Here is a 15,273-nt window from a genome sequence, read left to right as displayed (position 1 = left end):
CACACACACACACCCTTTTTCCATTTTTTGCCAAGATATTCTGCAGTGTAGTATTCATCTCCCGGGGGGAGTGGGGGGGCATATTTTGACAGGGACACAAAACGTCGCATAACCCGGTGCCCGTGGGGTGGTGGAGGGGGAGGAGCCTATCCTTAAAGACACAGTAGAGGGTTGTTTGAGCAGCAGCAACTCCTCCATGTCATTCAGTCACATTCTTATTTTCCTTCTTCTTATATTGCTTCTGCAATCATCCTCTGACTGCATGGCGGCTCATTAATAAGCATAAACACTTTGTATTGCTCCTTTATGGCAGATGACAGGACCAGACAGGAGGAAGAAGCCTGGTTGATGCATCATCATCCTCATCCTCATCATCATCCTCATCATCATCCTCCTCCTCATCAAATGCAGTCAAATCCCAGCAAACCTGTCTGGCCTTCATCTTCATCCTCTTACAACAACTCTGACGAGAACAACGTGAGCTGGAGCCCCACCATGGTGAGAATATATAGACCCCCACCCATGCGGCGATTTGAAGTTTTCTATTATGTTTATAATAATAATAATGATGATAATAATAATACTAAATACTTAACGCGTATGTTTCCATTAGCACAGCAAGCATATCGGTGTCGCTGTACAGTTAGCATAGTGAGCTAACCCTGTCCAGGAGGAGTACTGGCTTAAATTATGTAATAGTTTTAAAAGCCTTCGTATTTATAGATGGACTTCCGTTAGACGCATACTTACTACGGCGTCGCGTGCCGACAAGAAGGGATCTACAACCTTTTAGATTCAATCTATATTACTATACGATTATAGATCCGTGATTGTCGCCAATTAAGCGACGCCGCGGTGGAGACAGTGTGTCAATGAATGGATGTAATATACAGGCTCTCTCTGCTGATCATGTTTGTAAATAATGGTGCAGTGTTTTGTAGGCTAGTATATTTGTCAGTTGTTTTATTGTGTTCATTTGCTGTCTTGATTGTGTTTAGAGTTTTGTTTTGTTTAGTGTGTAAGAAAGGTTAAATGTCAATCAATGCAAGTTGTAGTGTAGGGTTCTCAAGTATAAACATGTATTTTAATCATGACAATAAATCAGATTGATTAAATAATGTACATCAGATTGATATGGCACTTTGCAAGGTACTCAAAGCCGTAAGACATAAAACAAAACGACTTTATTCAAAACCAAACAACCTGTCGTGTACACCTTTCTTAGATTAACCTTACCAATTTCAAATTTTATGTTTTTGTACAGTATGATCCTTTCAGTATTTAAACATGCATCATTATCAGTCCATGGGGACTATTAACCCATTCTGAACGGGAACCCATTTTGGTGTTGGCATCATGTTATGCTTTAGCTATTGAAAAATAGCAGATCTACAAGCTCATAGCGCGCCACCGAGTGGCACGCTAGGAGCTTGTAGGTCTGCTATTTTTGAAAAATCGAAGAACGACTGACATTTTTAGAATCTGATCTCAGGTCAGAATGGGTTAATCAGACCAGTGTGTGTCCAGTGGAAACCTCGTATGAATCTGATCTCAGGTCAGAATGGTTTGGCTAGGCCATTTTAGATGTGATGGTGGTTTCATGATGTATTGTACACTGATCCCATCATGTCCTGCCTATAGGATGCCTCTCAGTACCCTGGCTACCCCTCCAACTACTGGTACCCCCAGTCCCATTCCACGGGGCACTATGCCAGTCCCACGTACCCGGCGGGCGCAGAGGGACAGCCGGCCTACAACCCACAGGTACACTGAGGTTATGTCACTGGGGCTCTGTGGGTCCAAGGTCACACATGTCTGAGTAGATCCTCTCCTTATCTCTACAGCCTTAAGTGCAATCACCTCAGCACTAACATTTTACTGTTATCTCTCTCTCTCTCTGTGTGTGTGTGTGTGTGTGTGTGGCTCACTGTATTTGTCTGTCTGTCGCTCTCTGTATTTGTCTGTCTGTCGCTCTCTGTATGTCTGTCGTCTCTATTTCTGTGCCTCTCACTTACAGTACAGCAAATCGGCAATCGCACACAATCATTGTCATCACTGGTGGTGACTCACTCCCATGGGTGTTGCGATGCAATTAGGTTTAAGTACCGGAGCTCTCACACATCATGATAACGTGTGCATTCATAGCCGCTGAGCACGCACACGGTTAAAGTTGTGGCTCGCTTTGAAGCTTATGCAACCACTATTCCTACTGTAGGATGAAAGTACGCTTGCATGCATTATTCGACTGTAAAGTGAGCACACGTTCAATTGACTGACGTGACGTTATGAATAGTTTCATTAGTGAATGTCTCAACACATTAATGGTGACAGTGCCTGCCTTGACGAATATTATGTACCGGTATGCTTCCTTGTTTGAAGAAAAAACACTGTACAAGCGTCGTTGTTCCGGAGTGCCCCGCCAAGCACTACACAACCATGCTAAGCTGCCTCACCCCCCTTATCTCTCCCAAATTCCACCAATACCCAAATCTCTGCTCACTCCACACTTGGTCCTCCTGCTTAACCCGCCTATCTCTTCTGTTATTGGCTGGACTGTCTCCTCGGGCTACATGGGAGGGAAACCACCATGACTATGGGGTCTAAAAACAAACGGCAGTGCCATGTTGCACAGTTGCAGACTTCAAAGGGTTTAGACTAGAGACGAAACGTTGTTCTGTGTGCACTACTCCTCGTATCCTAAAATGTAAACGTAACGTGCCTCTGTGCCTGAATGTGCCTGTTGAACGGTTTGAGGGTGAAAGAAACTTGATTAAACTGCAGAGATACTGAAGTGTGTGTAATGTATGTGTATAAATAAATAAATAAAATGCTACGGAAGAAACACATTAAATACTGGATTTATTTTTATTTAGACAATCATGTTTGTTGTGCGAGAATACATGTCAAACAGCTCATGTTTGAGAAATGCAGCATATAATAATGCAATATGAAATGAGTAGCTAGCGAGTGAGCGAGCAGGCAGGAGTGAGGAATTGGAATGTGGCGGTCACTCCGAGCCGGGATGATTCCTCCCGACTCTCATCCTCTCCTTGCTCGGAGACGGGACTAATGCACGAGTGGAGTGAGGCAGTGAGCGAGTGTGCAAGTTGGGTTATCGGAATTTGGCTTGTGTGTGTGTGTGTGTCTCTCACTATATATTTTACCCATTGAGTTTATTTGCTGTTTCATTTCCTGTGGTTATCAATGCTATTCTTCCAAGAGCTGTTCTGGCCTAGAGAGAGCCGCTACAACCTAAGAGGCACTTCCATATTCAAACAAACAAATGCTAGAATAAACATCAAAGAGAGGTGCATATCGGTCAGAGGGGTCAAGCTGTGGAATGGATTAGATGATGAACTAAAAAACTGTAGTACAATAAATACAATAAAAAAATTGTATAGATCAAAAATAGTAGATACATTATAGAACATTGATATGATGTTTTTGTTTTGTTTTGTTGTTTTTGTTCTTTTTAGTCTTGTTCCTGTTAACTGTGTTGTCCTGTCTGTCTTTGTTTTTGTTTTATGTTGTTTGTTTGTTTTTCTTTTCTTTTCTTGTTTTTTTCCCCCCCTTCCGTTTGCTTTGTTGTTTTATTTTACCTATGAAAGCCATTTATTTGTTAGAAGGGTAGGCACTATAAGCTTAGGCTTCAGCCTACACCTTTTTGGTCTGTTTCTTTTGCAAAAAGAAAAAAAGCAGGCACTGTGTTGATTTGTTATAATGACCAAAATGAATAAACTCTACTCTACTCTACTCTTTCACCTTTGTTCTGTAAAGCACGTTGTGATCTTGTTTGGAAATGCACGATACAAATGAATGATCAATCTCTCTCTCACCATTTCTCTCTCTCTCGGTCCCTGTGTCTGCAGGCGATGGCGGCAGCGTATCCCAACGAGCATGGCGTCTACAGTCCGGGGCAGGGTCAGTACTCCGCTAGCAGCTTCCATCCGTCCAACCCTTTCTACTGCGCTGACCACCAGATGCCCCAGAGACAGGCTGCAGGGGCGTACCCCGGCCAGGGTGCTCCGTCAGGGGCCTACCCCGGTCAGGGTGCTCCGTCAGGGGCGTACCCCGGCCAGGTTGCTCCGTCGCAGCAGAACACCGGAGGCTCTGGGCAGCCACACTCCCAACACCATGAACAACATCATCACCACTATCCCGGCCCACATTGTCAAGGGGTGCGTATACTGTAACTGGTGCAGTACCGTGCTGCTGTGTTGTTGTTGTTGGTGAACATGTCAAGCTTTTTGCTACAGTGGCGTCTCGGTCAACTGCTGGTTAGGGCTGTGGTTCTCAAAAGTGAGGTCCAGGGACCTTCAGGCTAGGGTTTCTTGAGGGGGTTCTAAATGGACCCTTACAGCTCTGTAACTCAGAGTACAAATGGACCCTTATGCGGTCATGCGTTCAGGGTCATTACCCCCCGAGAGTATGACTGATGAATGATCCAAAGAACGTGTGCATATTTCACATCAAGCTATTCATTTGGTGATGCTTTTATCTGCAGAAGTTTATAGCCGTGTCACAATGTGTCACATTCATGTTGCTGAATTCTCATAACACGAGCGGGTGTTTAAATTGATGCTAATTTATTGCACAACATGAACGCTCCTCACACCGGGACCCCGGGAGTGTTCATGTTGTGTTCATTGAAGGAGAGTTGCGCCATTGAGGCGGCAGAAAACGATGCTGGTCACGTGGTTTATGTATCTCGAAATAGTGACAAATACCCATAGACTCCAGCACATTCCGACAACCTCGGTTTTAGGTGTGTGTAGAAGACCTGACCTGATGACGTGAACGGAGATGACCCAACTCTCGCTGGGAACCCACCAAAACAAAAGTGTTTATCCGTTTTTCGGTTCCTCGAGGTTGCATCCAATTTCTCCGAAGTTCACAATATAAAACGATACATATTCTCATGACGTTTTGTTGTTGGTGTTGCTGTTCTATGTTAAAGGTATATTCAGTGATTTCACTTAAAGGTGCAGTGAAATGAAAAAGACGTTTTTCACACTTTTAGACCATATCCGTGGTCATTATATGGGCATACCTAACAATGGATGCCAAAAAAATGTGAAAATTCTCATTTCTGTGTGTTTTTATATCAAAGGTCCATAAAAACGATTGCATTATTTATTTATTAAAACGAAAACGTGCTGCGTGATGACGTGTAGAGATACACATCGATAAAAGCCAATAACAATGAAGCTCACCCGTTTAATTTCCCATATTTGTGCGTCCGTCCATCACAGCTGCTATTGATTACAGAATACTCCGTTTTTATTTCCATTCCAGATAACATCCAGACAGTGTATTACTCGCTTTCAACTTAATCATCACGCTAGAATATGTATCTGAAAACATTATATGGAAGAAATAAGCCACATAACAGTAAACTGGTTGTGCTGGCCGACCATATGATTTATAAACAAACACCACGCTGTTGCGCCTAGCATAGCTACCGTCCCTAGCTACCGTCCCATCGCCTGAAGGGATGCGACGCTCTGATTGGTTCAGAAACTTCAGACCGGTGTTTCATGTTGAAACACCATTTTCATGTTGTTCACCATTTCCGTTTCACTGCGCCTTTAATTCAAATATCACTTCTTTTTTTGTTTTGTTGTGATAATCCTCCTTACTATAGAGTGTGCTGACCATATAAGGAGTTCCTCCATGTCCCCAGTTAACCCCTGGGGGTCAAAAAACCTTAGGTTTCGTTTTTGACTAGGTGGCAAAGCCTTCATCCAATCAGGATAGAGAGGGGCCTTCCGCCAATCATGATCAAGCGGGGGTGGGCCTTGGTGTGTGTGCTGTTGGCCTGTCGCGTGTCACCCCACTGTAGTGGGTGCATGTGCAACACTTGTTACCGGGGCGGACCGGGTTTTTTTCCAAATCACTGAATGCTCCTTTAAGAGATATTAGTGATATTATTTGAAAAGTAAAAGAGCCTCTTCCATTCCCCCCCCCCCCCCCCCCCCCCCCTCATAGGGTCCAGGATACCCGCCGGCGTCGTATCCCCACTACGGCGAAGGTGGCCACTCTCACGCCATGCCTCCGAACCCTCCGTATCCCGCCGCGGCCCACTGCGTTCACCCCAGGGCGCAGACGGAGGGCTGGTCCCACGCGGGCGGTGGGTACGCGGCCCCTCCCTCCCAGCCGCAGTGGGGCCAGCCGGGCCAGCAGCAGCAGCAGCCGCCGCCTCCACAGAACCACCACTACGGACCCGCGGTCCGACCCGCACATCCTCCGGCATGGCCGGGGACTGGGACCGGTGCCCCGCCGCCTTACCAGCCCAAGGTGTGTGTGTGTGTGTGTGTGTGTGTGTGTGTGTGGCGTGCGAGTTGTATAGGGAGTGTCTGTCACTGTGTCAACACAGATTTACTGCCACCTGCTGGACGCAAAGCCAACCTCAGACTGCCGAGGGCTGCGGGGGACGATTTAGCCCATTCTGACCTGAGATCAGATTCATACGAGGTTTCCACTGATTCCACAGATTCAAAAAATGTCAGTCGTTCTTCGACTTCTCAAAAATAGCAGACCTACAAGCTCGTAGCGTGCCACTCGGTGGCACGCTATGAGCTTGTAGATCTGCTATTTTTCAATGGCTAAAGCATAACATGATGCTAACACCAAAGTGGGTTCCCGTTCAGAATGGGTTAGAGGGTGCACACACACGGCACTAGAGCGGATGTTGTGGGCGTCCATCTTTATGCTAATAAATAGCGTCAATGCTAGCGAGCTAAACTATAGCCCTCCTTGCTCTAGAAAGCGCCAATGTTTCCATCTATTCTAGACCACCGGATAATCAGCAAAGACCTCCGTACATCGCGTGTTTCATCCAAACCATGGAGAGCTCCGTAGATTAGGAGTTATTCAGCTTTTAGTCAGCCTGTATAATGGGAGGTGGACGGGACCGCTGTTGCGCAACCCGGTCTAGGATCGCTAAAGAAGGAAAGGCTGAGCCAAAATAATAATGAAAAAATTGAAATCAGCGATCCGGTTTGATATCAATAATAAAGCTTATCTGACGGAGCGGAAGGTAATTACATTCCCTTATGGCGGAGCGTTGCGTCACAAGCAGTAAGTCTGTTAAGTGTTAACCCATTGAGGCCTATGGCCGATTCTACAAATGCCTTATTTGACAATTTACAGTGAGTGGCATAAATGGAGGTCTCCGACTCTCCGTCCTAACAAATAGTTATGCTCGGCACTCAGGACGGAGATTAATCACCGGACGGGACATTAATGATATCGTAACCGAGCACACCGCTCCACAGGCTGGGAGCGCCTTTGGAGCAACAGTCAATGTCATTTCCGATTTGGGACGTCATCCAAAGTGGTCCCCCTCCATTTTAGTGGATGAGAGGAAAAATCTTCAAACGTGAATAACTCTTGATCTAAATCAATCCGTCCAATTCTAACCAAAGATTGTGTTTTTGACGGCCCGCCGCGTCGCTTGTGGCGTTAGAAGTAATCGTACTTCCCGTTGTTGTCGATCGCCTCGAGGTGTTTTGGCTACATCTAGCTACTTCAGCTAGGTACACTGATTTAATGGTTACACCCCGGGCGTTCGGGGTTAATAACCCTGCAGATCGTCTGTTTAAATGTTGCAGTTTCTTTGTCTGGTTGCAGATGGAATAAATTAAGTGGAAGGAAGCAGATGTAGGAGTGTTTGGTAGTCTTGGGTGTACCAGTCATTAGTTTACACAGAGCAGCGGTGTCAAACTCATTCAGCCTAATGATCATCTTACATTGTAGACTCATCTATCATTGGGCGTATGCGGTGACCGCGGCATCACAGGTCAATCTATATGCTTATGAATTGGTACAAACGGATAAAGGTTCAATCATAATACTTGCAAACTTGTGTGTGGAGATGGGTCTCTCCTTAAGCCACTACATATCCATATGCAAAATAGGATGTGTACTATTTAGAGTAGACATTCAGTAGACTCTTTTATCCAGAGTGACTTACTAAGCACTACTTATTCAGAGACCCTACGGCCAGGACCATAGCATCAGTCTAAACAATATACTGTCAACCAATATACCTTTTAGAGCGAGGAGAGGAGTGCGTGGGCACACACACATTGAAACAAAAGCCTTTTTCCCCCCCCTCACATTGCGGTATGTATGTTTACGTCTGCAAAAATCCTCTTGTCCGTTCAGGCGACCAGAATGGTTGGAGGGAGAGTAGGAGCGGTAACAAGACTACTCGCCCCGTTTCTGTTTTCCTCCCAGAATTTTCCCCAGTGAGGGGTGGGAGAGGCTGGACAGCAGACGGCTGGACTTTGAATTTCTCTAACTATAAACTTTCATGACAGCAGAACAGCCTAAGTACAAATATAATTTATGAAAAGCTACTACAGTGAAGTCTGTTCACAGAAGTTGTTGTAGGATATGTGGGGATTATCTGACGAGGTACCATTTGAGGGGGCAAAACCTTACATATACTAAATAATACTAAATTGTTTATAGGTTCAATATAAGTCAAATAATATAGCCTTTCCACAGGAGTATCTTTTTATATTTTTCCAAAAAGAATACAAACAGCCAATAGCATATTACAAAGTTATCCCCCTCACTGGGGAAAATTCCGGGAGGAAAAACGGGCAAGCACCGGGGCGAGTAGTCCAGTATTCGTAGGAGCGGGTCTAATGCGAGTGGCACTGGGCAGGAAGTGGAAAAAACGAAACAGACCTGCTGAATTTGTTCTTTATATATAGCAGCTCAATTATGTGCACCGGTGAGACCATTATTATTATTATTGTTTTTTTTTTTTTGTGGCTTTTGCCTTTATTTTATATTTTTTTATAGAGGGACAGACTGTAGGCTGACAGGAAATGGGGGAGTGACATGCAGTAAAGGCCGTCGGGATCGGGAGTCGAACCCGCGGCACACTGCCAGACTCGGGCTACCGGCCAAGGTGCCTGGACCGCCGAGCCACGGGCCAGGCCCCGGTGAGACCATTAAACAACCATTAAACAATTCAGTCACACTTCTGTGACCAAAATGCTTGTACGCTGGAGCAATGAAACTTAAATTTTTGTTCATTTGAGTTTGGTACTACAGTAGACATCAGTGGCGTTTCCAGGAATTACATTGTGGGCAGGCAAGAATAATTTTTTGGACAGGCAAGATGTGTTAATTGTCGTCTCCCCGCGCACAATCGTAGCACTAAAGATTTTCAAAGAGATATACCTGCCAGACGAGTAGTATACAAAGGCTGAAAGGCGTGCATTTACATTCCAATGGGTGATTGAGGGTCGCGCTCTACCGCGACGGCCAATCAGCTGTCCACTAATAGTTCTCATGTCTTGTTTTTGTCCTCCTTTTCTTTTTTTTCTCATTGTATGGATGTGACGTTAATGAGTACCAGTATGTACCAGTAGGGGGAGCCAGAAACAGAGAGAGACTGTTGCCTGCTAATGAGGCACTGTTGAGAGAGAGAGAGAGAGACGAGCTTGTAGGTCTGCTATTTTTCAATAGCTAAAGTATAATATAATACTTAGTTAAAACACCATATTTATTTATATAGCACCTTTTCAAAACTGGGTTACAAAGTGCTTTACAAAAGAAACGACACGAAAATACAACGCACAAAAATATTAAAAACAATACAGATAAATAAGTGCATACTGTACTACAGGGCAGTACAAAGAGTAGCAAAGGCCTGGCCTCCTTATTTTTCCTTATATTCATGGAAGGAAAGAAACAAGCATCTCTCCTTTCATTGGCATCACGCCATCTGCTGGGCCATTTGTGCCATATCTATGGATTTGTGCATGTCCAACTTCCTGGTCTCAACTGCGCATGTTTCTTTCCTTCCATGGAGCACCATGTGAGCAACATGGCGGCGCCCTTACGGTCTTCGCATCTTGTCCTCTTGAGACAGTCCTTGGGTTCACCTATGTATGTGTTCATGAGCACCAGTATGAGCACAGTATGACTGACTACCAGTAGGGGCGCTGTTGCCAGAAACGGAGAGAGAGATGTAGTATTAGTGCTGCACTGTTGCCTGCTAATGAGAGAGAGAGAGAGGGGTTTCACCACTCAGTTCACACGGGTGTGATTTTCTTTTTAACCAACCGATTGGACACGAGTGCTTTATGATGGTAACAGCGGCCCTCACGGCATGTGTTACTGTACACACAGCGGGGGGGGGGGGGGGGGGGGGGGTCAGCTGCCGTCTCCATTTAATTTCATGATCACACAATGTCAGCGACGGCTTCACCATCGCAGCAGCACCGAGGAGGGAGAGGGCTGCATTTATAATGCATTATAATCTCATTTATAATGCATGCATAAGGTTTTATTAGACTCATTATGAAATGTAGTATAAGTGTTTAATTGTGTATAACAACAACAACGACACTTTACAACTGACCAAGTTATGGTAGTTTTAATGTGCTGTTCCACTGTGATTAATAGATCCGACCGTTGAGTAAAATGTTACCAATATTCTTATTTAAATATGAATTAAATTACGTCATGGATTCATGCTCGGACTACAAAAGGATAAGTTCTATAAAAAGTGGAAAAAGTGGGATCTCTTCCTCCAGCCCATTGACAACGTATGAGAATTTAAATTAATGTAACCTGTAATAATATATGAAAATGCAGTTTCTTTAGTTTTGTGCTCTTGTCTTTTTTTCTTTTTCTCTTTTTTTTGTTTGCTGTCCCTGTTCTTTTTTCTTTTTTTTTCTCAATAAAATGTAAGTGATAAAAAAATATGCATTACATTTATTCATTATTATTTAAATCACCCCAGGGGCCGTATTGGACCCCGTGGCAGCCCGGGCAGTTTGTCACCCCTGATGGACGATTGGGGCAACAGATGGCTGTGTTTGTGTACAGTACAGTGTGTTTGTACAGCATGCTGAAAAGGAATTTGACCATGTTTAGGTTCCACAGGTGGAGCAAAGTCACCTGTAACTCATTCACCTGATGTATGTTCCACGTTGTTGTTGTTGTTGTTCCATTCTTTCTCACACCTGACTGTTCTGCGCCCCCTTCAGGACCAACAGCACCAACGTGCTCCACAGGTGGGACCCCGACCGAGACCGGCCCCCTCCCCCAACGCGCCCAACGGGAAGCCCGCCGAATTCAGCTCGCCTCCCCAGATGTACGGCAGAGCGGGCCGAGCCGGGTCCGCGGAGCCCAACGGTTCGCACGTCGACCCTCCGCCGGCGCCGTCTGCCCAGGCTCCGGGCCCGGCCCCGCCCCAGGGCACGGCGGCGGCGGCTCCCCAGCAGCACCTGAGCGACAATCCCGGCCTGGCCACGGTCCAGCAGGTCATGGCCCGAGTGCAGCTGCTGGAGGAGGACGTGGACGAGTTTGTGGGCAAAAAGTCCGACAAGAGCTACCGGTACCTGGAGGAGCTGCTGACCAAAGAGCTCCTGGTGCTGGACTCCGTGGAGACCCAGGGACTGGACTCTGTCAGACAGGCCCGCAAGGAGACGGTGCAGCGGATCCAGGGCATTCTGGATCGGCTAGAGAAGAAAGCCTTCTGAACCCAGACTTGAACTCTTTTGCTTTTGTGAGGCAAATCATAATAACTGATCAGATTTTTGCTCCTTTTCCGGTACCAAATGTTTTTTGGGGTTTTTTTTGCGGACATGACAAGAGCTTGGATTCGGTCCAACTTGCCCCCTTGGAATCTCGCTCCCCTTACGCCCCGCTGTGCCACGCGTCCTTGGTTATAAATGCCGTGCTGAAATCGGCAAAGGATAGAGGATTAGAGGAATCGTCTGGATGATGGGGCATTTTATTTTCTCTGTTGACTCTACAGAATTGTGACATAACATTTGTGAAGCAGTGGATTATATATCGTCATACCAGATGTCGGCCTCGGTGAAGGACTGTCGGCTACATAATGTACGCCGGCATAACCTCGCACTGGCGTTGTGTAAGAGTACACTGGAAGATGTTTCTGTGTAGTGTCACTTTGTATCCCTTACAGGAATAGTTCACCCCAAAAGATTACCCATGAAGACTTGAATTCATGAAGAATTATTTTTGTCACGTTCCTAAGCCAATGATTTGATTTCATCGGTCAGTAGGGAGACTCTTAGGGCAATATTTCAGTCCATGCTAAAGCCCTTATCCTTAAACTGCCTTTTTTTTAATATATTTTGAAAAACATTTTGGAATCGTTAAAATAGCCAATCTACATTGACACGTTGAGAGCTTGTAGATTGGCTATTTGAACCATTCAAAAATGTTTTTCAAAATGGTAAAGAAAATAAAAAGTAGTTTAGGGATAATGGGTTTAGCACTGACAAATAGAGCCCTCTGAGTCCTACTGGAGACTCCGCCGATCATCAAATTATTGACCAGGAATGTGACAAACGGGACGGAAAAAAACTCAAGGCTACATGGGCTGTGTAATTGATAGAAAATAAGTAATGTTTTTGGGTGAACTATTCCTTTAAGCCACATTCATACATAATATGCACGGCGTGATGTGCCGCGTCCCAAGAATAGTCAACTTACAAGCTCACAACGTGTAGTGTATAATGTATCAACTGAAATTTGGTACACTAATATAAACCATTTTCATACAATGAATGAATATAGCTTATACTGTGCTCTGTTGACTGGTTTCCAGTCGTCTCTGTCACCTGTCAACCACAAAACAAAGTGGTTGTATCTTTGGTTCAACTAGCAGCCAGCAATACAGAATAGTTTCAACAACATATGTGACACATTGTGAGCTTGTAGGCCGGGCTATTTTGGCCATGATGCAACACAGCGGTGCAATGGAGCATAAATCAGGCCTTCGCTGTCTCTCGGGCACAGATTCAGACTGTCTCTAACGGCCGGGCTACAATGGGGACAGAATTGGCTCTGCAACCGTACGCTGCCACTATAATCGATGGAACCCGCGGCTGTGCTCTAAAGTGCTCTATATTTCCGCGTGTCCACAGGGTTGCGCAGCCCTTCGCCTCGGTTTCAGAGGGGAAAAAAATATGTAAATACGGAACTCCCTGCGGGACGGACAAATTGTTGGTGCAGCCACATAGCTGTGTACAGTTCCGTTCCATGTAGCCCGGCTGTAAGTCCTCAGGATCAGCTCGTTTAATCTAAGCTCGCCTCAGCCATGTGTCACTACTCATGCCACACACACACAAGCCATAGGAAATGTCACCAGATCCTTTCGTTATTCACCTGTTCTCTGTTGTCACCCACCTGTCAAACACGCAAATCACTTAGAATTCCAAATCAACGCAGGAACAATGGACACGATGACTATTCCAAATCAACATAGATTTTTCTTTAATCTCCCCCATTTGACGGCACGTAAGTGCCATCATTATATATCAAAGTAAATCTCTTCTCGTCAAAATGAGGACGCAATGACAATTTTACTGCCATGATCTTTGGGGCCAGGATCATAGGTGGTGATGAGGGGAAACACCCTGAAGATCACTGGGTGCAGCTTTGTGCAAGTTGCCTCGCCGGTGTAGACCTAGATGCATACTTTGATAGCAGTACCTTATTTTATTTTATCATTGTAGGAAATGAAGTGGCATTCTTACACCTACTTAGAACTACATACTTGACGAGTTGAAATTTATTTTGTGTGCGTATCAACTTGGGTCCCACAATTTGGTCTAGAGATATTGGTATGAGTGTGACCTCACTATAAAACTGATCAACTTATTATTATTATTATTATTATATGAAATCTACTTTGCAACACACTTTATTTCCTTTAGTCTTGTGTGATGAGGCTCATGCTTGATATATTGATTTAGAAAAACAGAGTGCCATATGTGGGGGGTTCTTTTGTAGCATTAGGTAAATAGATAAGGTCACTCAGTTTGCATGGAAGAAAACCTATTTCATATTTGTCTTGTGTTTAGGTGGATCACCGTCACACATCACTTCAATATTATCGGGCATATATTTGTATAACATGAAATACATGTAAAAAGAGGAAAATCATGTTGAAAATACAAAAACAGGATCTTGTTGCCTGTGTATATATGTTTCTGATGTAATGCATGTTTCAACACATGATGGGAATCTTTGCCTGACTACTATAAAAAAAAAGAACGGATCAAAAAATGGAAAATGAATTAAATGTCAGGATATTTTTTAATCTGTGGTCAAGTGAATTAATGTATTTCTTTCATAAAAAAACAACTACATTTTAACCCATTCTGACCTGAGATCAGATTCATACGAGGTTTCCACTGGACACACGCTGGTCTGACGAACCCATTCTGACCTGAGATCAGATTCTAAAAATGTCAGTCGTTTTTTTAGATTTTTCAAAAATAGCAGACCTACAAGCTCGTATCGCGCCACTCGGTGGCGCGATATGAGCTTGTAGATCTGCTATTTTTCAATAGCTAAAGCATAACATGATGCCAACACCAAAATGGGTGCCCGGTCAGAATGGGTTAAAGACAACTTTAGTTAGAGATTGTAATTTTTATTTATTTATTATTGCTGCTTTCTTGGGGGCCAATCATCATTTTACTTTCTCTAATGAAAGTAAAATATGGACCTTGGTTTAAAAAATCACACCCGTGTGAACTGAGTGGTGCAACTCCCATCCCCCCTCTCTCTCTCTCTCTCTCTCTCTCTGTCATTAGCAGGCAACAGTGCAGCACTCTCTCTCTGTTTCTGGCACAACAGCGCCCCTACTGGTACTAATAGTCATACTGGTGCTCATTGACGTCACATAGGCGGGTGAACAACACATGGGTAGGTGAACGCGGACATTGCTGTTCCTTGGAGTGAAAACAACCCTGTTATCCTGAATTTTCAATTCTCAATACGTTTCAAAATGTTCAAGAATGTTAAAATTGTTTATTAAAAGGAGAGCGAGTCCAATATGGAGCTACTGAGGGGGTTGATCCCATAGTTGAACCTGGCTGACATGTTGATAGTCTCTCTGTTTGATCTAATACTATACTGTTCGTTGTGTAAATGTTCCAAAGTTACGATGCAGGCAGTTCTTCATGCGAAAAAGTAGTCTCTTATTACTCCACAGTTTGCACAATATATTTGGGGTCCAAAATCATGAAGAAGGGGAAAAGAAAATCAGCCAAAACATTTTGCTAGGTTTGCTAATACAACAGCGAAGCTTAAGTCAAAGTTTGTTTCACCATTAAGTTAAAATACGGAACATGCATATCGCACACCACCACGCAGTTCTGAATATCCATAGCTTTTTTTTATTAGTGTGTTCGCCCCACACCGTAGTGCGTTCGCCCCACAACTCAGTGTCTCTGGACAGCCTGCATTCAGATCTTTAAA

At 44.4% G+C, this 15,273-nt stretch overlaps 1 protein-coding gene across 2 annotated transcripts; it reads left to right on the top strand.

Annotated features, from left to right (window-relative positions):
• Positions 1-269: 269 nt before the first annotated feature.
• bag4 (BCL2 associated athanogene 4) lies at positions 270-14,089 on the top strand. Of its 2 annotated transcripts, none has more exons than XM_083784065.1 (5): positions 270-498; positions 1,642-1,764; positions 3,870-4,178; positions 5,989-6,297; positions 11,019-14,089. In XM_083784065.1, exons 1-5 carry the CDS (start codon positions 307-309, stop codon positions 11,511-11,513), a joined length of 1,428 nt encoding a protein of 475 aa, XP_083640191.1. In that variant the 5' UTR covers positions 270-306; the 3' UTR covers positions 11,514-14,089. The 2 variants fall into 2 exon arrangements, with proteins under 2 accessions (XP_083640191.1, XP_083640190.1); XM_083784064.1 differs by having other exon boundaries at positions 5,989-6,303.
• Positions 14,090-15,273: the final 1,184 nt, after the last annotated feature.

This window comes from Protomyctophum parallelum (assembly GCF_964188405.1).
Source record: "Protomyctophum parallelum genome assembly, chromosome: 15".
NCBI lineage: Eukaryota > Metazoa > Chordata > Actinopteri > Myctophiformes > Myctophidae > Protomyctophum > Protomyctophum parallelum.
This window is presented reverse-complemented; position numbering and strand designations above follow the sequence as displayed.

What these genes read in the sequence shown, in the direction of transcription:
- bag4 (XM_083784064.1), top strand. Translation starts at nt 307, where the DNA reads ATGGCAGATGACAGGACCAGACAGGAGGAAGAAGCCTGGTTGATGCAT. An exon ending in TGAGCTGGAGCCCCACCATG is followed by an intron (nt 499 to 1,641) that starts GTGAGAATATAT and finishes TCCTGCCTATAG; the next exon opens with GATGCCTCTCAGTACCCTGG. An exon ending in AGCCGGCCTACAACCCACAG is followed by an intron (nt 1,765 to 3,869) that starts GTACACTGAGGT and finishes CTGTGTCTGCAG; the next exon opens with GCGATGGCGGCAGCGTATCC.